This window comes from Polypterus senegalus, chromosome 12, assembly GCF_016835505.1.
Source record: "Polypterus senegalus isolate Bchr_013 chromosome 12, ASM1683550v1, whole genome shotgun sequence".
Classification (NCBI taxonomy): Eukaryota; Metazoa; Chordata; class Cladistia; order Polypteriformes; family Polypteridae; genus Polypterus; species Polypterus senegalus.
The window spans coordinates 158,530,740-158,555,773 of NC_053165.1; the positions used below are offsets into that span (position 1 = coordinate 158,530,740).

Sequence of the window (25,034 nt, forward strand, 5' to 3'; positions counted from 1 at the left end):
CAGAACGAGCGGGGTCCCCGCGAAGGAGCGTTAGATGGAGGCGCTCTAGGGGGCTAGTTCGCCCCACTGACAACTAGCGAGTGGGGTGAGCAGAGGAGGTGTCATCCCGCTGGATCCGAGGAGCGACTACAGGTGCGCGAAAGATCACGGGAGGACAGCCAGCCTCGTCGGTCTGGCAGGGACGTCCTGATGGAGTCCGAGACGGACGGAGGTTGACAGAAGGAGCTCATGACTGTTGGGTCTCCGCGGCTGCAAGTAATGGTGAGCCGGGGAGAGAGTGATGGAGGTGGGCCAGAGAACAAGAAGGGTGTGAGAGACTGCGTTTTTAACTTCTACATTTTTACCTCCGATTTTAAAGGATTTATTTATTGTCGATGGTTTTAACCCCACTGGACACTTGATTTTTATGGATTTATTTGTTGAACTTTGACGCTGCACTTTTGCACTTTTTGTTTTTGATTGTTTTGAATAAAAGCACTTTATGGAATATCCCCTGGCCTTGAGAGATTTGTCCCTATGTGTCAGCTCATCTCTGTAACATTATCGACGGTGTTGGGTTCAATGGCTCCTGAACAGCAATAGGAGGATGGAGTCGAACCCGCATCGTCACAAGCACAATGCACGTAATCCGGCAGTACAGTGAATGAGGTCTGACCACGGGGTCACTTCTGATTCCTGGTTCATGAACTGCACTCGACTGTTGGTAGCATTTCTACTCCCAAACCTTTCCCATAAATCCTTTCACACTTCCGTGTTTTTATTGTCAATTCCAGTTGACCAAAACAAGGACGGGATCATGAAACGAGAGCTTCTGTGGGGGGTCCACATGTCAAACCTCAAAACAGAAACAAGCTCAGAGCCGCGGCACATGTGCTGACGTTCTTCCGTCATCTCCTGTTATGGTGGGTCGCTTCGTCTCTCTCTCTCTCTCTCGCTCGCTCCCTCCGACTCGTCCTTATCGTTGGGGGCGGCTTGGCGTGGACGAGAGCCGACAACCAAAAGTACAACGCACAAACATGGAGTTAACTCTTTGAGGGCTGAATATTTTTCTGAAAAGCACGCAAAACGATGGCTTCATCCATAAATCAACATGAAACGTCTGTTGCTGTGTGCTGTCAGCGCCGGTATGGCAGTCTCAGGCAGCAGCGGTTGTGCGGGGCTGGGCTTAATGGGGGCCGGCTGCCTGGCGGTCTCCGCACAGAAGGTGGGCAGCAGTGGCAGTCGCAGGGCAACGTAATCTGCTTTGTATCTCGTGTTGTTTTTAAGTGGTGGTCCCCCCCAGGCGAATGTTGCTGCCGGTGCGTCAGCTACACAAACGTGTCGAGCACCGTGATCAGCTGATATGGAGGACCTCACTTTCACTTTCCGTTCTCCATCTCCAAATCACTTGCATCAAAATCAGAGTCCGATTCAATGATAATACGGAAAACCGTCGTCCACGGGGTCTCTCGTCAGATGTCGATGCCATTTTAGAGGCCGTTTGCTCTGTGCTGCTCACACGAGGTCACATCACCGAAGCTCACGCTCATTCCAGCAAAGAGAGTCGAACTAAAAACGTAACGGTGAGTGTGGTGCAAGTGGACAAGCCGATTACCGACCTCAACCCCCAACTTTCGATAAAAGTCGACATCCGCCCTGAAAGAGTTAAGGGACGCGGGTGTACTTTGGACCTCGCTCGCAGAAGAGATGCTCGTCTGTCTGACGTCTCATGTTTTATGTATCACGGCAGATTGGACGATAACACAAAAGAGTGAGCCATGATCGTGGCCCAAACTGGTTGTGTACCTGTAAATCCTTCGCACGGCACCAGCTCCGAATAAAAAGAGGGCAAAAGCGGGAATAAAAAAGCATCAGGGACACACCCTGCGACTTCTAGTCGCATAATCTGACATCCTCTGGCGACGAGGATCAGCTACCGTGCTGGGCACGTCTGACGTTCCCCTTTACTAGAAGTGTCATCCGCTGGTTCACTTTGCACTTTCGTTATTATTCTGCTGGAAACTACGGAAGCTGAGAGAGGATGTGCAATATTGTTATTTTTTTTTTTTAAATGGTCTCCTCGAGATAACGGACTCATTTTATCGACATCTTGAGGAAATGAAACTTAACCTTGGCTCCTGGCATCAGGATCACTTAGATTGGGACTCCTATACAGCTGAAGCCTTGCTAACCGTCTTCTTAAATGACGGACACAAACGTTATTAGGCGTAAACATATTTCAGCCTGCCTGGTCAGCCCTTGATTGAACAAAAATGTGAGGCGCTGATCAACACAGTTCTGCTCTTCTGCCATCTCAAACAGAACGTGGCTTCGATAAACTAAACATTAAATGTTAGATACAATTATTTCATAATTTCGAGAAAACAAGATCTCGATAAAATGAGCCCGTTATCTTGAGGAAACAATTAAAAAAAAAAATTAAAAAATAAACGCTATCGCACGTCCTCTCTTGGCTTCCGTGGGAAACAATTGAGGGTTCTGAATTGTAAAAACTGAGTCGAGGAATATCGAGGCAGGACGGCGTGTTCCAACGCAAATTGGGGACAAATCAAGGAAAATGGCCGTAAAGAAAACTAGGAGGGGAGTCTGAAACGCTCGTTGTAAACTCTGCATGCCATCCTGAATTACAAAGGCCAATTCAAACATAAAAAAACAAAACGGATTCTTTCTGATCCTATAAATCATTAAAGGGGGGAAAAGACCTCGGAATTAGAGATTATCTGAAACAAAACCCATGTAAGCGGACAGTGTGTGCGTGTGTGTCACGTGTTTAGACTCAGGGTGCCATGATGAACCTGCCAAGACCCCACTTACCGTACGATGAGATACTCGGGCTACGTCCGCACTACTAGGTGTTCATTCACGATCTCCATCCACACCGGCATTTTTACATCGTTTGCAAAAGTTATCACCGTCCAGAAGAAAAACAACCAAAAAACGCACAAGACGTTGCTAGTCACCTACACTGGGCATGTGTGCATTGACGTGAAAAATCCTTTACACTACCAGCCACGGGATATGCCACCAACTTGTACCCATCGGTAAACTATTTGCCTTTTGCACACGTGTGCACAGCACTCACACCGCACAAGACTCGCTTTAGATGACGTACGGGTAAGCAACCCAACAAAAGGCAATTCCTCTGTGCCGCCATGTTGGAATACAAGTAGCTTGACCAATCAGGGAATGAGACATAATAAGCACTTGGAATAAGCGACCAAGTTGTGTGGTAGACAGTAAGGGTCTTTCAAAACTCCTCTTGATGTTTTTTTGGAAGAAATAAGTGGACAGGACTGGTGAGCTTTGGAGGGCTGAATGGCCTGTTCTGGTCCCGATTGTTCTAAAAGCTGGGTCCAATCAGGGGAGGGCTACAGAATACGCACACACACCCCAATCAAAGCGCCATTCCTGTCTCTCCATCCATTTCACGAGATGCTTTTTCCAAAAGTCTGGGGGTTTAAAAAAATGCCAGGGTAGTGTGGGCGAAGAGGCAAAATGGGGGATGGCTAACAACTGAATCCTGAAACAAAACCACAGCAGTGTGGGCACACAGCCTTAGACGTTCACAATCCACAACCCTCTGGCTCTGCCTCGGTCTGCTGGAACGGGCACCTGGGTGTGCGTCTGGAGGAGTAGCTGGTGAAAACGTAAACGACATGCATTGACTTGACCGCGTCTGAAGCCTGGTGGCGTCTGGAGCACTGTTATATGCCAGCCTGCCAGCCATCTAAGTTTCCATCCATTCATCTTCTCTCAACTCCATTACCCGAGCCCAAGTCTATCCCAGCAGGACTGGGCACAAGGCAGGACCAGTATTCAAATCTACAGCAGGGCCTACTTACGGTAGACCCCAAACCACCCCCTACCCACCACGACGATCACTAACTGGGCCAAGTTAGAGTTACCAGTTCATCCAGTTGGCACGTCTTTGGGTTGTGACAACAGCGGAATAATCAAACAAACCATAAGACAGTTAGAGTGGAGCCCAGGGCAACGTGCAAGTGCCAACCACTATGCCAGCATGCTGCCCGGGTTTAAAATCTTATAATAAATAATTTGTGTGGCAAGAAAATCAGGCCCAGGAAATGATGGGGGCGATAACCAGCTTTCAAGGTGCATATGCCCATTTAAAAATAGTTAAAAAAATATATCAGATACGTTGAACGACTGAATCTTGAAATGAAAACACCGCAGTGTGGACCCACAGCCTTAGACGCTCAGAGCTGCTGAGCCCACTCCATGAACCTCGGGGTCTGGGGGGACGGCTGGTTAAGATTTCGGCACTTGGGTGTGCTGCCTGCATTGTGGAAATCTGAGCCAGTCTTCATGACACCACATGCAGCCCCCCATCCTGGACCACTAGAATAATTTGCCCTGACTTTGGGGTAACTTATTTGTGCGTCACTTTGTCTGTTTGCGGACCCCCCCGCACTGACTGTACAAGTTTGTGGGTGCTTTTTTTTTTTTTTGGTTGCAGTGGGCTTTGGTATCTTTGACATGCCATCCCTCAGCATCCTCATCGTCACATTCGCCTCTCCCGAGTTGGCCGTCACGCTTTAGCGGCGCTCGCTTTTAAGTAACGGTGACCTCTTTAAGCCTCATAAGCTTCCTATCCGCAACTAACTGTAGGGGTCTTGGGCAACCGGTGAACAGGAGATACGACAGCGACACTTGAATCCCATGCCACGTTTTCCACTAGCGGTGCTTTCCTGGTGACAAGACGGGGTATCGGGGAGGCCACAGGACGTCATCACTTCCATTTTGGTTTTATGACATGGAGTCTCTCCCGTTTCTTTTCTGGAAGTTTCTTGTTCATTCTATAGGGCAGGTGGTCCGCAAGTTCAAGGATCTCCAAACACATTCAAGAGTTTGTGCAAACGCATGCAGCTGAGCTGTACACGCACCTTGGCCACCCACTTGGCATTTCCTTCTTCTTCTTTCAGTTTCAGGACATTAATAGCGGACATCGACGACCACCACGTCATCAACGGGAGGCACTTGGCTCATCTAATGAACGTTTGGAGTGGGCAGGAAAACCAAATAAAAAAAAATCGTTTCTTCAAGTTGTCTGACGTCAAAGCCCCTGAGGCCCGAGGTCTCGTCGTGCTGTGGTGGCGTCTCAGTAGAAAGAGGAAGAAGGAGTGCGGTGGAGCCCAAGTTTTCGGAAAGAAAAATAAATCAGGTGTTCAGTTTAGTCCCTGATAGGAAACACCCTGGCATTAAAAGCTGGCAGTGTTTTGTAGGTTAAGTCCTTTCACATTCATGCCAGAGTAGGCATCAAGTATTCGTCACGTTTCAGTGTCCATCCATTAGTGGGTTATAAGGAGCTGCAAGTCCCTGGTGGTGCCCGTTGGCACTGGGCACAAGGTAGGACGAACCCCAAGTGAGATGCCAGGGCATGCACACTGGGCCAATTTTAAAGTCACCAGTCACTCTCAAGTGGTGAAAACACAAATGCCATGCATTGACTTGACCACGTTTGAAGCCCGGGCATCTGGCGGTGGTGAGATGCCAGCCAGCCAGCCAGAAGTTTCCATCCATTCATCTTCTCTTCATTCCATTACCCGAGCCCTAGTCAATCCCAGCAGGACTGGGCACAAGGCAGGACCAACCCTGGGACAGGAGTTGAAATCTACAGCAGGGCCAACTTACGGTAAAAACCAAACCTGCTCACTAACTGGGCTAGGTTGGAGTTACCAGTTCATCCAGTTGGCGCGTCTTTAGGATGTGACAAGAGCCGAAAAAAATAAAGACAGCTGGAACTGAACCCAGGACAAGATGCAAGTGCCAACCATTATGCCAGCATGCTGCCTAGGTTTAAAATCTTCTAATAAAAAATTTGTGTGGCAAAGAAATGAGGCCCAGGAAATGATGGGGGCGACGAGTGGCTTTCAAGGTGCATATGCTTATTTAAAAATAATAAAAAAAAGAATATTTGATATTATTGCCGAGAGCAAAACGAGGTTCAGAGATGGCTTGCCATCTGCAGATGTTTCAGTATATGTGCAGAAATGCCACACTGTCACTAGCGGGCAGCACACCTTTCATTCCACCTCTTGTGCGTCCTGCTTGGCTCAACGGAGGGGGAGACAATCTGAACACTGAAGCCGATTCCCTGCAGGATCTGCCCGGTCCTTCTCCAGTGCCCGACGGGGATGAAGACCTTAACTGGGACCACCGTTGTTAACACTCTCACTTTGACACGACTCCCAAGGCCAGCTTCATATTTTCATACACCACGTAGCTGATGCTGACGGCCGGGATCACCTTCATAAAGTTGGGCGCGATGCCTCGATACAAGCCAAACACTCCTTCCCGCGATACGATCTGCCGGAACAGGCCCACCATACTGAGCTGCGGCTCTCCCTCCAGTGAAGCTGAAACAACAAAGCAGACGAGGAAGCTCTTGAGGGCACCGAATGGGGGGCTGCCAATCAACTAAACTCTTACCGAGAGGGTGGGCTTACCTTGTGCCTGCATTCGGGTCCGGACGAGAGCAAGCGGGTAGCTGGCCAGTTGTCCACAAGTGCTGGATGCCGTTCCACAGGCCAGGAGGACCAAAACGCCAGGGTCCGGAGACGTCTGGCTGTAATTCTGGAGCCACGTGTTCTTCAGGGTCTAATTTAATGAAAAGGAGCAACAGACAGACAGACTGAGACTGGCATCACGTAAAAGAAGATGGCGTCAAACATTGGTGTTAACAGTCACTGCACGCTGTATTCACTTGGTCTGTTCCTGCCGCCTTGTCCACTTTAAAATACACGTCTGAGGAATTAATGGTGTTCAGGACGGCACTTCAAGGGGAGCTGGAGGGTCTTCGCATAAACGCGCTGGTGTGTGACACGAGGGGACGGACCATCTACCGAAAAAAGGAGAAGGAGCCGGGAGAAGAGAGAATTAAAAGGAGCGAGCTGAGAGGCACGAAAAACTCCCGTGTGTGGAATCGGTTTGGGGCGCATGCGAATACGAGTGCCCGCTGACCATGGATAGAATTACACGCCGGACCGGATGTGGCCCGTGGGCCTTGAGTTTGACACATATGGACTAAATAGAACTTGAAAAGATATATTTTTTCGAATGTGATCGCGCAATTCAGATCGAGTTGACGCACACTACAGTACATCGAGCCCGCGTGCTATTGTGGTTTTGCCTGCGTGACTCAATAAGTCATCCTCCCCTCGCTATTACTTTTTTACTGTTCATCTAATGAATACACCGAGTATGGCTTTACCAAAACAATCATTGATCGCGAATAAAGTATCCATTATTCATAAAGCTTCAATTGGTGATCTGTCTTCCTGCGTTAACCGCATATTTTTTCATACGTCTCAAACCAAGGGGATGCGAGGCTAAAATGAATCAAGAAGCGCGCGTACATACTCAGTGCATCCCCTCTCGGGAATCGAACCTCGGATGCCGGCGCTAAAGGCGAAACCTCTACTATTGCGCCACAGCGTGTGGTTTGTCTATTTGAGCGTAGCAGAGTAATTCAGTTTTTGTTCAGCAGTCTTTGGAACTGTCGGTTTTTGTCTGCGTGCTGCGTCAGTTCACGTGAGCCGCTGAATATGGTTTTATATGTCACTCGCTCGCTTCTAATTGTTTCGCTGCCTTCTTAATTATATAATGTATGTTTTCTTCAGCGCTTTTTGGAGCTCTTCCTGGTTTTCTATGTACTGCGTGATTACGTTGGAGGCGTGATGATGTCACACGAAACTCCGCCTCCCACGGCAATCAAGCTGCAGTCTATTACAGTATATGGATGAAAAAAATAGGTTCCAGTTATGACCATTATGCGTAAAATTTCGAAATGAAACCTGCCCATCTTTTGTAAGGAAGCTGTAAGGAATGAGCCTTCTACCTACACAGGAAGTTGGAGAATTAGTGATGAGTCAGTCAGTGAGTCAGTGAGTCAGTCAGTCAGTGAGGGCTTTGCCTTTTATTAGTATAGATAAAAGGAGACGTGATTTTCTCGGAAGACAATTTGACGTCCCACGAGACAAAAGGACAGCTGCTGTACGGGCTTTTAAATGACGGACACGCAGCACGACAAGTAGAACATGCAAGCACACCAGCAGCACCAAGACAGCAGCTGATCAGACCGCATCTCCTTAGCGTGCGTTCAGCCACCCCCAACATGAGCAGCGTTGTACGTCCCGCGAGAAAGAGAGGGCCGGAAATAAAGGACATAGATGACAAAGTAGAACGTCGTAAAGAATTCAAAAACGTTGGTGCGGTACGCATGCAGAGCAGGTTAGAGATTATGAAAGTACGAAAATTTGAAAGACTCAAAAAACTGATAGTAAAGATCGCATTAGCGCAAACAAACGGAAATTACTCGGTGAAATAACGGAACAGCGAAAAGAGATCGAATATGTTGTTTGGATTTAACCTTTAAGTCGGAGACGTGTAGATTGTCTAATTCGTGTTGCCAGCGTTTTTTATAATTCTTCTGAACTGTAGCTGTGATGTCTTTCACTTGGATGTTAGAGGCTGCATTGAGTAAGTAAAGCTGGGAAGAAATATTGGTTTGTGTGTTATCATTTAAGGCAGTAAAGCAAACAAAATAGGAATATTTTGAAGGAGGGGATTCTTTTCTATACCCACTGTGTGTCTCTAATCTTAATAAATGAACCCTCCAGAACCCCACCCTAATATTAAAATTACTCTCCAGAATTCTAAGGCTGTACACATGCACACGGTGCCTTAATGTGCGTCACAATAATTGAAAAGTACCAGAAAGAATAAGAATGACACCTCAGTAATCCTGCAAGGCTAAGCGTTTGAACCCACAATCCCAGTTTGTAAAGTGAAGACGGGCAGAATAACTTCAGAAGGATCAGGTCCACCACACGGGCACACAGTGGGCACCGAATAACAAACCTCACTCGCTGTACTCAGCCAGGGTGGCTATTTAAAAAAAAAAAACGTTTAAAGCCGCGGCTGTCAGCAGTTGCTGTGAGTGTCAGACGTGGCACATGGAGGCTGGCAGGACAGCACGTACGTAACATGACCTCCAATGGAATCCCCCCAATCGACCAAACCCACACACACACTCACACAGATACTCGTGGCTGGACTATTCATGTGATGTTTACAGTTTCAGCTTACCTCATAGACAGCCAGATCTATGCCAGCATATGGAATGATGCCCAGCATGTTGGGAACATAGCCCTTATAAAAGGCTCGAATGCCCTCCTTGCGCAGGATCTGACGAGCGCAGTCTGCCGTGCCCGCGTACTGACCAGTCTTCCTCAAAGTCAGGCGCGTTTTCAGGACCTGATTAAGATAACAGGAATTCAATTAGATTTAAAACATTTTATTAACCCCAGGGGGGGCGTTTAGATGGACACAGCAGCAGAAACATAAAAGCAAGGATACAAACTCACAGGACAAATGATACAGCCAATCAATCAATCAATCACAGGACAGGTAGCATAGCCAATCAATCAATAAATCAATTAAAGGACAGGTAGCACAGTCAATCAATTACAGGACAGGTAGCATAGCCAATCAAACAATCACAGGACATGTAGCATAGCCAATCAAAGGACAGGTAGTATAGCCATCAATCAATCAATCACAGGACAGGTAGCATAGCCAATCAATCACAGGATAGGTAGTATAGCCATCAATCAATCAACCACAGGACAGGTCTAATAGACAATCAATCACTCAATTGACTGGATTTGGATTTAATGAAAGGGGCAGCAGACCCGCATGCTGTGTTTCAATTCAAGAAGAAATGTGAGCTCGCTGTTGTTTCAAAGAAAAGGGGAACAAATGGAGGGGCCCAACACTGGGCCTAGGGGGGGGGGTGTTTGGGTGGGGGTTGTGAGGCCTTTTTGGTAGGAATTCCATTAAAACATCTCTGAGCAACGAATGAAAGCTTGTAATGGAAAGACGTATCTCACCTCCATGGGGTAAATAATAGTCTGTGCTGTGGCTCCAGCTAAAGACCCCGCAACAAACCGCTCATGCACTTGTAGGGTGCCTTCGTTACCCCGTATAGCCCTCTTGATCTGCAACAAAAAAAAGAGGAAAGAACAAAATATTTAAAAAGACACTGAAGATAAAAGCAGAGAAGGAAGAGGAGGAGGGGAGCAGGCACTGATATCGCGTCGCTGCACCCACCACATGACAAACCACCTGGATTGGGACCCGAGTGTAGCAGGTGACACCTCAGCACCACACTGGAACAGATGAACAGAAAATATCAGGGCTAGGAGGGAGAAAGGGAATGACAGGAAAATCAAGGGGATAAAAAGAAAGGGAACAGTGAGGAAGAAAAACAGAGAAAGAAGTAACCGTGTCAGCCACACGCACATCTGAGGACCACTCACCACAGGTATGGAATTGTGAATTTCCCCTTGGGATTAATAAAGTATCTATCTATCTATCTATCTAATACGATTTTGGGTCGAGAGGGGGCGCTGGCACTAATGTTTTCCTTTTTTATTCCCACCACCACACAGAGAAGACACCTAATGAGAGAATTTGTCTCCGCCCCTTCAAGACCCCCCCACTATTGACGGGAGACGACGTTCATTCCGGCGGGAGTTACCTTAGCAGTTTGGGGAGACTTTCTGCTGACGCCCGTAGCGGCCCTAATTTGTGTTTCTTCTAAAGAAAAGATTTTTGTTAGAATTAAAACGGGGACGACCGGCTTGGTGCCCCAACAGTTCCAGTGGCCACTTGTTCTTCCTTCACTCAACTGCAACGGGCAGAAACTAAGTTAACACCACAAGTGACCCCCCCTAATCGAGAATATGGTCTGTTCCACTGGGATTCAATAAGCAACTACACGGCTTACACCGGGGGTCTCCAACCTCCCCAAGAGCTACTTTTATAAAATGAAAATGGCTGAGAGCTACTCGTGTTTTCTAACGTTTATTCTCACAGCTTATTTCAACCCAAACAGACTGAATACGCTTGTTTTGTCTGAACATTTACAAAATGTTGGTGTCTACAACTCACATTTGGCACTAAAAAAGCACAACAACTATCGAGTTCCCCTGCAGGTGCATGTTGTGCGTCTTTAGGCATTTTCTCGTGTATCTCACGCTATTGAATTAAAACACGAATGCTGTCAGAACAAAGCAACTTCAAATACACAGATGTGACTTATTCATTTGTCACTGGTCACTGTGTCACTTTATTCATGTGTCCAGTGGCATGTGTGACTAGATAGATAGATAGATAGATAGATAGATAGATAGATAGATACTTTATTAATCCCAAGTTGGTCAGATGCCTGGCGCTGAGGTGTGTGGTGGAGTGGAGCCACTGAGGTTCACTCTGATGGAGTCCTTTAGATGTTCGTCTGTCAGTCTTGTTCTGAACTTTGACTTCATGACATTCACGTCAGACTCACAGGAGGTATGGAGACCCAAACACAGCAGACATTTTCAGAGCTGCTTGGTGGCGATTCTTCCAGTTATCTGGCTCTACGAAGCTCCAGAAATGCTGTTGAGACATTAACTGCACATTACTTTGAAGGTTTCCTGAGCTGTGGTCTGCAGCACTTCTGCCACACCTGGAAGTTGATCGAGGAGCACTTGGGCCACTGCCGGGTGAGGGAGCTGGAGTTGGGAGGAAGAGGATGGAGCTTGTGGGAGAGGAGAAGAGGCGGTCAGAGAAAAGAAGAGAGGACAGAGCTTTATTGGGGCCTGTGCATTGTGCTGTGCCAAAGATAAACAAACGTGTGTGTTCTGGACACTGCAGGTCTGTGCGTCTGTCTGTAGCCGGGCTGGTCTTCTACTATATACACACACAGTCACACACGTGCGAGTAGGAGGCAGCTAAAGGGCCTGAGTAGTTGTAATAAAACATCTGACCAGGGGGCGGCAGAGTGCGCGGACTGTCTTTCTCATTTCCCTACAGACCCATCCATCCATCCATTATCCAACCCGCTGTATCCTAACTACAGGGTCACGGGGGTCTGCTGGAGCCAATCCCAGCCAACACAGGGCGCAAGGCAGGAAACAAACCCCGAGCAGGGCGCCAGCCCACCGCAGGGCGCACACACATCAGGGACAATTTTAGAATCGCCAATGCACCTAACCTGCATGACTTTGGACTGCGGGAGGAAACCCACGCAGACACGGGGAGAACATGCAAACTCCACGCAGGGAGGACCCGGGAATCGAACCCATAGGTCTCCTTACTGCGAGGCAGCAGCGCTACACACTGCGCCACCGTGCCCCCCTGGGAAATCCTGCAAGGTTCTGGCCCCTTTGATGATGTCATTTCTGGTTCAGATGACGTCACATCCGAGTCCAGCCCCTTTGATGATATCACTTCCTGTACGGGTCTTTAAAGCCTCCATCTTTGCCTCATGTAATCAGTTCCGTCTCGGACTCAGTCTTGTGAACAACTCTTTGAAGATGTACTATATTTGCAGCCAGGATACATTATACGGGTGGCTGGTGTGATTATTTGTGACCACACACACACTATTTACTGTAAATAACTCAACGGCCTATAACTGCATATCTACAGTACACTATTTCTACTTTCTAAAAGGACTGCTAAACTACTGGTTTCCCTGCTGGGTTTGTGTTTTATTTTTCAAGCAGTAATCAATTAAAAAGCACACTGTGAAGCCTTAAATAGCCCGCCAGCCCACCGGATCTCGTTAGCAGTGAGGACCACCTCACCCGACAGTTAATCACCGCCTGCCTTCCTCCTGGAAGAGGCTGGCATTCTGTGAATCAGAGTAATGGAGCTCTGTGAACTCCTGCAGAAAGCGCTGAGCCGATGCCCGCGTCTAACGACGCTGGATGGGAATGCTGGCCAGATGCCCAGCGTTTGAATTTCCGTACGTTTGCCGTGTCACCCGTCTCTGGCTCCTTCACAGCTCCAGGCCTTAGCAGGCAGCAGCCACCATCTCAGCTGTCAAACGTATCAAGTAACCCGGGACTCCGAGCCGTGGCCGAGGCTGCCTCGTTACGCATGGAAGTTAAATCGTCGACTCTAAACGATTTCCAAACAAACATCAGGTCTTCTTTTGTAACCAACACCTTTGTTTAACTTTGTACGCCTGTTCTGCTAGAGTTGGAGGACCAGACGTTAGAAGAGGGAGCTGAACAAGGAGATCAAACATCAAAATGAAAGTAAAACTGCAACCGAGAAGATGAAGAGACAGTTGTCAGAAATCTAAAAATCACTCAAAACTTCAAAGCCAAAAGATCATCAAGCAGGGCAGCCTTTACAAAGAGAACTGCGCACAGTAACTGTTTCTGCTCTCACTCTCAGATGAGAAATGTCACGACCTCCGAGGCCACGCCCCTGGCAACCCATCTGTCAACGAGAGGCTCTTAAACCTTTTAGACCCAGAATTATCACTGACCCCCCACCCAGAGGACCTCCACTGACAGCCATTTGTTTTTGAGGGGGGCTATCATACCGTGCAAAAGTGTTGGCTTAAACCACCGATGGCATCTCATAGCAAGACAGTCCACAAAACGGAGGACTGAGAATCTTGACTCTGTGTGATCGAAAAACAGACAACATAGGACCCGCAGCTGAAGAAGGTTTGCCCTCAACATAAGAAAATGGCGTTAGAAACCAGTCAGTCATTTTCTAACTCGCTATATCCTAACACAGGGTCACGGGAGTCTCCTGCAGCCAATCCCAGCCACACACAGGCACACACTAGGGACAATATAGAATCGCCAATGCACATCACCTGCATGTCTTTGGACTGTGGGAGGAAACCCACGCAGACACGGGGAGAACATGCCAACTCCACGCAGGGAGGACCAGGGAAGCGAACCACTCACTGCTCCACCGTGCTGCCCCTGGCATCAGAAACTATGCAAAATAATTGAACACTTTAGAACTTAAAAGCTATTTGGATTCCATGTACTAAAATAAAGCAAATTGATTCAAAACTTAAAAACCTCGCAAAAAATAAATAAAAAATCATTTTCCGACAACACCTTTTGCCGTCAGCCGTATTTCCCCCCATGTCTTTGAAACATCCTTTTTCCAGTAACTTCTTTAATGTTAACTCCCAAGTGTGGAATTCCAATCGGCATGAACACTCGGCACAGTACTCTGTGCTGCCACCTAGTGGATGAAATAATCACAGAGATTTCTGAGCGTTCTGTCACTTGATGGTTTACAACAACAACAACAACAACATTTATTTCTAGAGCACGTTTTCATACAAATGATGGAGCGCAAAGTGCTTTACAAGATGAAGAAAGAAAAATATAAAAATAGGATGAGGCAATACTAAGTAACAAAGGTCCGGTGGCCAGGAGGACACAAAAAACTCCAGAGGACTGGAGAATAAATAAAAAAAAAAACTGCAGGGGTTCCAAGGCCACAAGACCACCCCGCCCACACTGGCGCTAATGCTATGAAAATCTGTCCGTGTGCGTCGGTAGACTTTGCACCCTTGGAATCAAGTTACCCAAACCCTTCTATGACATTTCAGTGACGATTTACTGCTCTGATGCTCATCTTTAATCCATTATCCAACCCGCTACATCCTAACTATAGGGTCACGGGGGTCTGCTGGAGCCAATCCCAGCCAACACAGGGGGCAAGGCAGGAAACAAACCCCGGGCAGGGCACCAGCCCACCCGTAGGGCACACAAACACACACACACACCAGGGACAATTTAGGATCACCAATACACCTGACCTGCATGTCTTTGGACTGTGGGAGGAAACCAACGCAGACACGGGGAGAACATGCAAACTCCACGCAGGGAGGACCCGGGAAGCGAACCCACAGGTCTCCTTACTGATAGGCAGCAGCGCTACCCACTGCGCCACCATGCCGCCCCTGATGCTCATCTTTCTGATCATAAAACAGGTCATTAAGATAGCAATTGATGAGAAGAATTCATCAATACCGTATATACTCGCGTTTAAGTTCTCCGGCGGATTAAGTCTGGGCTTGATTTTACCGTATAATTTACGGTATTTCATAATGTCGGTCGTATAAGTTGAATGCGGAAAACTCACGCTATTGGTCCAAGGGATGATATGCTAACGCCCACCTGAGAGAGTCACCACGGAGCACACGGCCTTTCATTTCTATAAGGGCAATGCGCCGTATCAGCGTGTGCTTCTAGCTTCTCTCTGTATTGTGCCTACGTGACCACACGGTGACACCCGCACTATTCCGAAGTGACGTTCGCACTGTTTGGTGTTTTTGTGTCTCACACCCTCATACACCTTTTATCGTAAATGCATCGCGTATCTACGATGGAGCATTCGATCAGAAGAAAATATGAAGCTGGTTTTAAATTAAAAGTTGTTGAAGTGGCGAAAGAAATTGGCAACTGCGCTGCTGCCACAAAATTCGATGTGCCTGAGAAACTAATATGAGACTGATGTAAAAAAAAATACATTAAGTAAGTGTCACATTTTTGAACGGGCGTATAAGTCGGGGTCTGATTTTATGATCGATTTTTCGACCAGAAAGCAGGAGACAGAACTGGAGGTGGTAGAGGTAAAGACACTAAGATTGGCATTGGGTGTGACGAGGATGGACAGGATTAGAAATGAGGGCATTAGAGGGTCAGCTCAGGGTGGGAGACAAAGTCAGAGAGAAGAGATGGCGTTGGTTTGGACATCTGCAGAGGAGAGATGAGGGGTATAATGAGAGAAGGGTGCCAAGGATAGAGCTGCCAGGTAAGAGAAGAAGAGAAAGGCCTAAGAGGAGGTTTGTAGGTGTGGTGAGAGAGGACATGAAAGTGACGGGGTGACAGAACAAAATGACGAGGACAGAAACAGATGGAAGAAGATGATCTGCTATAGCAACCTCTAATGGGAGCAGCCAAAAGAAGAAGAAGATTATTACATATTTAAATATTTCACTTTCTTTCTCTTGAGCTTCAGTAAAGTTCTAATTACTCCTTGAGGACAATTAAAGTACGTCTATCAGATGTTGACAGATAGTGAAGCTGGCGCATATGGCATCGTGCGACCAAACCAATGGGATATGACAGGTGACTTTGGTCATGTGATGTGACAGCAGCTGTTTGGCCAAAAAAGGCAAAATGATTAAGTGAGGGGACATGAAAGATGGCAGCAAAAGCAGCAACTGTTAAAGTTTGTGTCAGGGGGAATATGGAAGTCACTAAGCCATGCGCTGTGGTAGCCTACAATAACACATGGGGTGTGTTGATTGTGCCAATGAGGCACTGGCATTGTACCCCCAAAGACCGCTGCGCATTGGATGCCGTTTCAAAACGTGTCACACAAAGGACATCAGTACAGCAGTGGGCACTCGGCGTTGCCTTCCCCTCCAAACTTACGTTGACGTTTTGATACCCCCATGTTTTGTTACACGACAGGACATTTTTATGCTTCGACTTGTTTTAAAAAATAACGCTAAAGGGGGCTACAGGGTGCATCCCAGCCATGCCCAGGTGACTACACGGCACACCCACAGTCGCTCATTTTTCAAACCGGCTTATTCTCATAGGAGAGAGCCTATTCCAGTGGCATCGGGCATAAACTGGGCATTGGGAGACGATGCCGCAGAAGTGCCAGGCGCAAACCGCCATCCTTGCTCACACAGGGTCAATTTAAAGGTTTCACTCCGGTTAACATGCAAGCACCCTAGGAATGTTGAACAAAACATTGATCCTCTGGAGAAACTCCATAGGCAGGAACGAGGCTGGGAGCCGAGCCCGGAGACCACCGAGTTTCATTTCCTCATTCATCCCGTGTATTCAGCGCAGTAACACGTCTCGGTGGTCTGACCTGCTCGGTCGACTGATGAGACAATCCTAAAGCTCCTACTTACCTGCTCATAAGCCATGAACTTGATGGCCGACTCGGGGGCGATCTTCAGCACGTTGATTCCGTTTCCACGCCAGAGAGAACGGAAGCCCCCTTCGTGCACCATTCCTCGCAGGCCCTTCAAGACGTTGTAGCTGCGGTGTTTGTGTGCTTGCACCTTTTCAAGACAAGATCAATAATTATCATTTTAATCGTATACATTTAACGAGATAATAAATAAAAAAGAGAGTCACATCCATGTGTCTGCACTAAACGTGCCTTTCTAAACATTCATTTATAATCCGTGTATTCCCACGCCATGGCTGCGCTACGTCAGGTTTCTGCCCCACTGCCCGACTTGACCTTCTTTATATGCAGGACCCCCTAAGCTTGTCCTGCGCTGATCACTTCCCACCACGCTAACCGTCACATCATCATGCATGTGGCCTGCTTAGCAGAATTGGGGCGACTCCTCTGCATCACCGCTAATCGGCTACTTGAATTCATGAGATGGCAGCACTCTGCGGTGGGGTCAGCGTGGAAATTCAAGCTGCGGTGACAAAAACGGGACATGCAGGGGGGGCCTGTCTTGTACTCATTCGGGAGAAACTTGCAAATTTTACGCAAAGGTTTGAAAACGTTTTTAAAAATCCATCCATCCTCTTCCGCTTATCCGAGATGGGGTCGCGGGGGCAGCAGCTTGAGCAGAGGATGCCCAGACTTCCCTCTCCACGGCCACTTCTTCTAGCTCTTCTGGGAGAATCCCGAGGTGTTCCCAGGTCAGCCAGGACACACAGTCCCTCCAGCGTGTCCTGGGTCTTTCCCGGGGCCTCCTCCCGGTTAGACGTGCCTGGAACACCTCGCCAGGGAAGCGTCCAGGAGGCATCCTGATCAGATGCCCGAGCCACCTCATCTGACTCGTCTCGATGCGGAGGAGCAGCGGCTCTACTCTGAGCTTCTCACCCGATCTTTAAGGGAAAGCCCAGACACCCTGTGGAGGAAACTCTTTCCAGCCGCTTGTATTCGCGATCTCGTTCTTTCGGTCACTACCCACAGCTCATGACCATAGGTGAGGGTAGGAACGTAGATCGACTGGTAAACTGAGAGCTTTGCCTTTCAGCTCAGCTCCACTTTCACCACAACAGACCGATGCAGAGCCCGCATCACTGAGGACGCCGCACCGATCCGCCTGTCGATCTCACTCTCCATTCTTCTCTCACTCGTGAACAAGACACCGAGATACTTGAACTCCTCCACTTGGGGCAGGATCTCGCTTCAAAACCTGACAGGGCACTCCACCCTTTTCCGGCTGAGGACCAGGGTCTCGGATTTGGAGGTGTCGATTCCCATCCCAGCCGCTTCACACTCGGCTGTGAACCGATCCAGAGAGAGCTGAAGATCACGGCCTGAGGAAGCAAACGGGGACAACATCATCTGCAAAAAGCAGTGACCCAATCCTGAGCCCACCAAACCGGACCCCCTCAACGCCCTGCCTGCTCCTAGAAATTCTGTCCATAAATGTTCTGAACAGAATGGGTGACAAAGGGCAGAAAAAAGTGAAATCTCTCCTTCATTGAAGTTTTGTGGCACTCCAGACTTGTGCTCAGGTCCATCCCGGTTGCTTTAATTCTCCTTGAGATGTTTCTAGAACTTCATTGGAGTCCACCTGTAGCCTCTTGGAGTTTGGGAGGAAAGAAGTGGGCAACACTCAGCTGGAGGAGGAGAGACGTTTCATTGGTTTATCACGTTTGTGGCTTTGTTATTGAAAGGAGATTTGCAAAGGTGCATGGGAAAAGACTCAGATCCTTTATTTTATCCAATCAATGTACAGCACCTGAGGTTTGACGGCTGTCTGGCGCCCCCTTGTGGTTACATTCCTGAATTTGCAGACCTTTCAGAACAGGTTTTCACTTTGTCATTGTGTTGTCAGACACGTGCGCATAGGAGGGGCAGCCGAAGGGTCCAATTCAGGGCGATAACACGATAAGTAAACAGGGTTAGTGATGAGTATTAACATCTTTTCTCGAGAAGAATTTTCCTCACTTCCGTCCCTTCCTGGTGACCTCACCCTGCTTCCTGCCGCCTTATTAGAAAACCAAGTCCATTCACCTTTTTCATTTGTCTTTTAGTCTCTTTTCATCCGATTGTCGGGTAGAGGGGTCCTTTCATCGGATTGGCTGGCCCAGCGCTGACTCAACTGCAGAATGGTCAATAGGGGAAGGAAGCTTGATGGCCGAGGTCTCCAGGACTCTGACCAAATCCAAATGGTATCCTGTGATATCATCGACTGTTCAGTTCTGCTCCGTACTTGTCATATTTCTATTGTATTGAGGATGACTTGTGTTCTCTTCTGTCTATTGTTTTGTACTGACCCCCCTTTTATTTTTGACACCCACTCCACGCCTAACCTATCTGGACAGGGGTCTCTCTTTGAACTGCCTTTCCTAAGGTTTCTTCCATGTTTTTTTCCTTCCTTGTCTTCTTAGAGTGTTAAGGCTGGGGGGCCGTCAAGGGGCAGGACCTGTTAAAGCCCACTGCGGCACTTCTTGTGTGATTTTGGGCCTCACAAAGATAAATCGTATTGTAAACCATTTTGTATTTTATTACCCTGTAGTAAAAAGACCAGCATCAGTCCTTCGTGACTACTCAACGATTATCAACGACTCACGAGGAGGACCCCCAAACCTTTTTTTTTGTCTGAATCGAGTCATTCACAGTCTTACTGAGTGTGGATTTCTTCGTTTCAAATCTACAACATGGTAAAGGACGCAGGCAGCGAAGGGGGTCCGGAGACTCTCCCGAGTCCGCTGCGTCACGACCCTTTCTTTGATACGTCACATTGACTCTACTTAGGGTCGGAGTGTTTCCTTCTGTCAAACAAGGGTGTGTTTGTTATTAACTCTAAATAAAATTTAGAAGTGAAAACGGTTAAGGCCACAACCTAAAGAATGCTGCCAAACAGCCATTCACATCTTCTATTCAGCTCAACGCCTTTGTGTTTGATATGCGGATGAGCAGCTTTGCAGACTGTTAAGATGGCACACCCCACCCAAAACACGACGTGAAAATCACCAGTACCACCCAGTCCTCATTCGGAAGTGTCGAGGAGTTCCAGCGCACAAAGGGCACCCGACTCCAGCTGACAAGTCAAGCAAAGGGTTGGATTGGCAGAGCAACTGAATCTCATCAGGCACAGCTGGAGTTCTTTAATAAGATTAAAAAGGGTCCTCAACGTACAGGACCACCCTCGGGTAATCGCGTCACATGGCCGTAGTGCCATAACTGACGCTCCCTCACAATGCAGGTCACGTACCTCATTCGGGACTCCGTGAGCAACACAAAGTCAAACCAGCAGGACCCTCGGACCTCCAAAGAGACACCAAAGAGGTCCAAGTCTGCGTCTCAGGTCACCGGATAGAGTCCATGTCTCATAACCATATAGCAAGACAGGAAAAACCAGGACACGTGGCCCAGTCCCAGCCATCTATCTGCCACCACCAGGTGTCACATAAGCGTCCCTTTGGCCTGGTCCAGCCACTCAGGTCCTCAACAATGAGCCGGATCACCCTCGGGTAATCGTGCCACATGGCCGTAGTGCCGTAACTGATGCTGCCTCACAGTGCAGGTCATGTACCTCATTTGGGACTCGTGAGCAACACAAAGTCAAACCAGCGGCCAAACCCTAACCCTTTCTGCCCTCTGCAGGAGTAGCTCAGCTGCGGCTGCTCGCATTATTAACGGGATAGGGGAAAGCCCTCGGAAGCCCCATTCCCGGAAGAGCCAATACAGCAGCACTCGGGTCCCAATTTGAAGTGGCCCCTCTGGGTAGGTGTGTCTCTCCAGCATGAAGAGATACCGTTAATGAAAAGACCTCTGTGAACCTCAGACTGGGCGCTGGCTCTCCTTCCAACAGGACAACCACCCCAAGCACAAAGCCAAGACGACATGGGGGTGGGCTGAGGGATAATTCTGGGAATGTTCACGATTTGCCCCTGCCAGAGCCTGGCCAGACCTGAACCCAATCGAACATCTCTGGAGAGACCTGACACATGCAGTGGGGGAAATCCGCATTCAATCCCCTGCTGAATCTGTAAGTTTGCACCTTTACCAGGAAATGAAGCGTCTCTCTAATTTGTGCAGTAGTTTCATTTTAATGTGAGACACACAGGATCTGTGACTGATTGATTGTAATTTGTGTGCCATGTGGGCACACAGCCAATCGGTGGGTGTGGTGTTATGGGTCCACAGCTCGTTGAGCAAAGGCCATTTTTAAATAATCACCGCACCCGAGGCGGCTTCATGAGGGGGGGGCCATGTTGTAGCGAGCTGTGGGGCAGTCGTCGATGTGGGCGTTTCTCAACATGTGCACAGGTGGGGAACTGCCCACATTCGTGATTGCTCCCGTGGCTAATGCTACAGCTGTGATGGCCCCTCACGTTATAAAAAAGAAGCGTTAAGTTGTTGAAGGGGGTGAAAAAGAAACGATCGGAGAGAAAAATGGAGAGAGGAGAAAGGAGATGAGGAAAGAGGTTACAGGGAGCGAGGAAGCATGCGGTGCAGGAGAGACAGACACGCAGTGCGTGCGTGTGGTGAGCGCACGATCGAGGGCAGCTGTAAGGAAGCTGGGTGTTAGGCCAACACCCAGACGTTTGAGTTGAGGTTGCTCCCGCTGAGTGACCAGGTAGCGGGAGTGCCTAGAGGAAAGCGACGGGCCGCAGAGAAGCCGCGGAAAGGCAGCGGAAGTCGGGAGGCTTGGTGGTGGAGTCCCCAATGTGTGCGTCCTGGTCATTGGTGGACATCAAGTCTCGGGGACTGGGATGAGTGCCATACCGAAGCCAGGGATCGGGAGGTCTCCAGTCTCGCGTGTGTTTCAGGAGGGCAGCTGCATAGAGCGTCTTGCCTGCTGCTTGGCCCAAACGGGATAAGCAGGTGAGACGCTAATAGAAATGATGCACCGGATTTGTTATTGTTTTAAAGACTGCTTCCTAAAGAAGATTTTTAACCTCTGGTTTTAAAGGATTGTTTTTTTTCCCAATGGTTTTAACCTCCATGTGTTCTTTTTATGGATTATTTATTTGATGAAGAAAGAACTGCACTTTATGAACACTGTTTATTTTGTTCACTGTTTTTAAATAAAAGCACTGTTTCACTTTTAACCATCCCCTTACTAAGATGCTCAATTATTTGCCTTCACTGACTAGCTCACTCGGTAACATTATCGACGGTGTGGAGTTCAAGGGTTCCCAAACAGCCATGGGAGCGTGGAGCCAGAACCAACATCGTCACAATGGGATCCTGAATTCTGGCTGGGTTGTAGAGGATCAAATCCTTCTTTCTCTCAATGACATGCAAATCAATTTCTGTCTTTTATGTTTTGTGTTTGTTTTCTGGATTTTTGGCTGACATTCTCTTCTCTCTCCATTAAAGTGAAGCCACCATAACAATTCAAGACGGCTCATTTCTTGGTAAAGGAGCAAACTTAAGAGATTCAGCAGGGGAACGAATGCGTATTTTCCTGCACTGTAGCTGTTCCACCATCCAGTATAACAGAGCTTCAGAAGAATGACAGGAGATTCCCCCATCCAGGTGGGTGAGGCCTGTCACATCAAAACAAAGACCACCCACTAGGGCAGGAATGGCAGCCACAGTACTTCATGAAGGCTCGGGCTGCTTCTTTCAGTGGGATATTTGTAGTACCAGGGTGTTGTGCCATGTCAGCCATTATGGAAGTGATGAGAAGCAAAATGCCCCCTTTTATTGGATAACTAGAAAGATGACAATATTGCAAGCTTCCTTGGGGGGGGGAACTTGTTACTAACCCTCACCTATTCGGTTTCTCTTCTCGGTACTCAAATGTGGTGCCACTGCCCGCCTGCCTAAGATAAAGTCATCCTTGATGGAGGATCGCAGGAATCGTGGGATAGAGGGGTCCTTTCATCAGATTGGCTGGCCAGGCACTGTTTCAGCTGTGGATTGGCCAATAGGGGCAGGCAGCTTGATGGCGGAGGTCTCCAGGACTCTGAACAAATCCAAATCCTATTACGTGATATCATATACTGTTAAATTCTCTTCCATACTTGTACATTTTTTATTTTTATACTGTATTGAGGATTTGTTCTGTTCTGTGTATTGTATTGTATTGACCGCCTTCTTTTTGGCACCCACTGCACGCCCAACCTACCTGGAAAGGGGTCTCTCTTTGAACTGCCTTTCCCAAGGTTTCTTCCATTTTTTTTTTTGGGGAGTTTTTCCTTGTCTTCTTAAGAGAGTCAAGGCTGGGGGGCTGTTAAAATCCATTGTGGCACTTGTGTGATTTTGGGCTATACAAAAAAATAAATTGTATTGTATTGTATTGTATTGTATTGTATTGTTGTTCCCAATTGTTTTCAATGCTCACATGTGGCCTCATCCCACAACCCACAGAAGACCACTCATCATCCGCTACGAGAGTCTCCCTCGTGTCACAAATAGTCACAGGCTTTATGGAAGTTTGAGATCTGTGCCACCCGTGTGACTTCTTCTGCTCTCTCTTTCGCACTCTCGTTTTTGAGTCAGTTTGGCGTCGTCATTCAGCACGGATAGTAGCGAGCGTTTATGCTCCTTCACGGCGGGAGAGAAACTAAAAGTGATTTTGGAAGCAGAGAAGATAGGAAATCGGGCAGCAGGTCGCAAGTACACTGCTCCAGAGTCATGAGTGCCCAGAGGGGACTGGTCAGGTGGTCTCTTGGTCTGGAACCCCTACAGATTTTATTTTTTTCTCCAGCCTTTGGAGTTTTTTTTTTGTTTTTTCTGTCCACCCTGGCCATCGGACCCCTTAAATGTTAATTAATGTTGACTTATGTTTATTTTTTATTGTGTCTTCTATTTTTCTACTCTTCATTTTGTAAAGCACTTTGAGCTACATTTTTTTGTATAAAAATGTGCTATAGAAATAAATGTTGATTGATTGAGTGATGTGTTCGAGATTGGCGACAGAAGAAAGAAAAAACTTTCGTCACGCAACAAAAACAGAAGGGCATTTTGCGGAAAACACGCCCTAAACGCTTCCTATACAATCACAACGGGTGTTGTACACGGGCAAAACAATTTTCGTGATTTTCTTTGTAAAAATTAGGGTATGCGTCTTACACGAGTACAAACGGTATTTTCTTATATATTTTGTCATTTTTCTCTTTCTTCATCCTGTAAAGCACTTTGAGCGACATCACTTGTATGAAAATGTCTGACAGAAACAAATCTCGTGGTGGTTGTAAAATCCTGCGTTCACTTTGGTCCTTCTGCGGAGAAGACTTGATTGGAACACAAGGCCTGCCACATAAGAAAACGTGAAAACAGCAAAGGGGTCTCAAGTCTCGATGAATCCACAGCATGTCGGCCCAGAAGCCTCCAGCCGTTGTCTGAAAGGACACCACACCACACGCGAAACACAGAGAGCGCCGAGGCCAAGTGCGTCACAGTCGGCGTTTCCTTGCGTCGCCCACCTCACCTGCATGAAGACTTTCAGTCGGTCGAGCGGCGCCGTGCCGGTACGGGACACGGCTCCTGCCACGCCACCCGCCACCAGCTGCTTCCACCACATGCCCGTGCGCTTCTCCTTCTCCGAGAACTCATCGGGCACCGTGAGAGACTCGCCAATGTCCAGAACCTTCAAAACATGGAAAGAAAAGAAAAAATGAAAAAGGGGGTGAAAACAATCAAAATGAAGGATGCCCGCTTCCACAGATCACCTCAAGTGGAGACCACGACAGCCCATTTGATGAGCGTCCGGCTGTGGGGGGGCCGTCTAGACGTTATAAAAGTTAATCAACATTCGGGTTACATATGACGTCAACTGCTTTTGAACCCGTCGGCCAGAGATTAGTGATGCATTATGGGATTGCTCCCCTGGGGTGAGGCCATCTTAACGTCATCTGACATTCCCTCTTCTTCTGGGTTAGCATGGAGCCCCTCACAGCTCAACTGTCCAGGGCTAGACTCTTGGCCTTGTCACTATCAGGGGGTACGGTTTGGCACCTTCTCCCCCACGTCTGCCAGGGTCCTTTCTATTCACGTCCCAAAGTGGTGTGTGTTTGACTCTACACTGCTTATTATCATCATTTTAATACTTGAAGCACAGACCGGTTAAGTGACCTGCTGAGATGGGCTCAGCTGCAGACCTCTGCTTCACTGGACAGCCAATGGGATTGCAGGTTTTGGTCACCTGATTTACTTGACTTAAGTCAGGGAGCTCCTCCCCCCAAACCCCAATCTTAACCCCAGTGTCACTCGGTGCTGCCAATGACATATAA

General features: G+C 47.9%; 1 protein-coding gene across 1 annotated transcript in view; it reads right to left on the bottom strand.

Moving 5' to 3' along the window:
• Positions 1–4,455: 4,455 nt before the first annotated feature.
• Positions 4,456–25,034, bottom strand: part of slc25a23a (solute carrier family 25 member 23a) — a 57,758-nt gene continuing 37,179 nt past the window's right edge. The window contains exons 5-10 of the mRNA XM_039770474.1: positions 24,233–24,391; positions 16,772–16,924; positions 9,912–10,019; positions 9,109–9,276; positions 6,468–6,618; positions 4,456–6,377 (exon numbers count right to left, since the gene is read on the bottom strand). Coding sequence (XP_039626408.1) covers positions 6,193–6,377; positions 6,468–6,618; positions 9,109–9,276; positions 9,912–10,019; positions 16,772–16,924; positions 24,233–24,391 — 924 coding nt within the window. The 3' untranslated portion in view covers positions 4,456–6,192. The remainder of the gene's footprint in view (positions 6,378–6,467; positions 6,619–9,108; positions 9,277–9,911; positions 10,020–16,771; positions 16,925–24,232; positions 24,392–25,034) is intronic.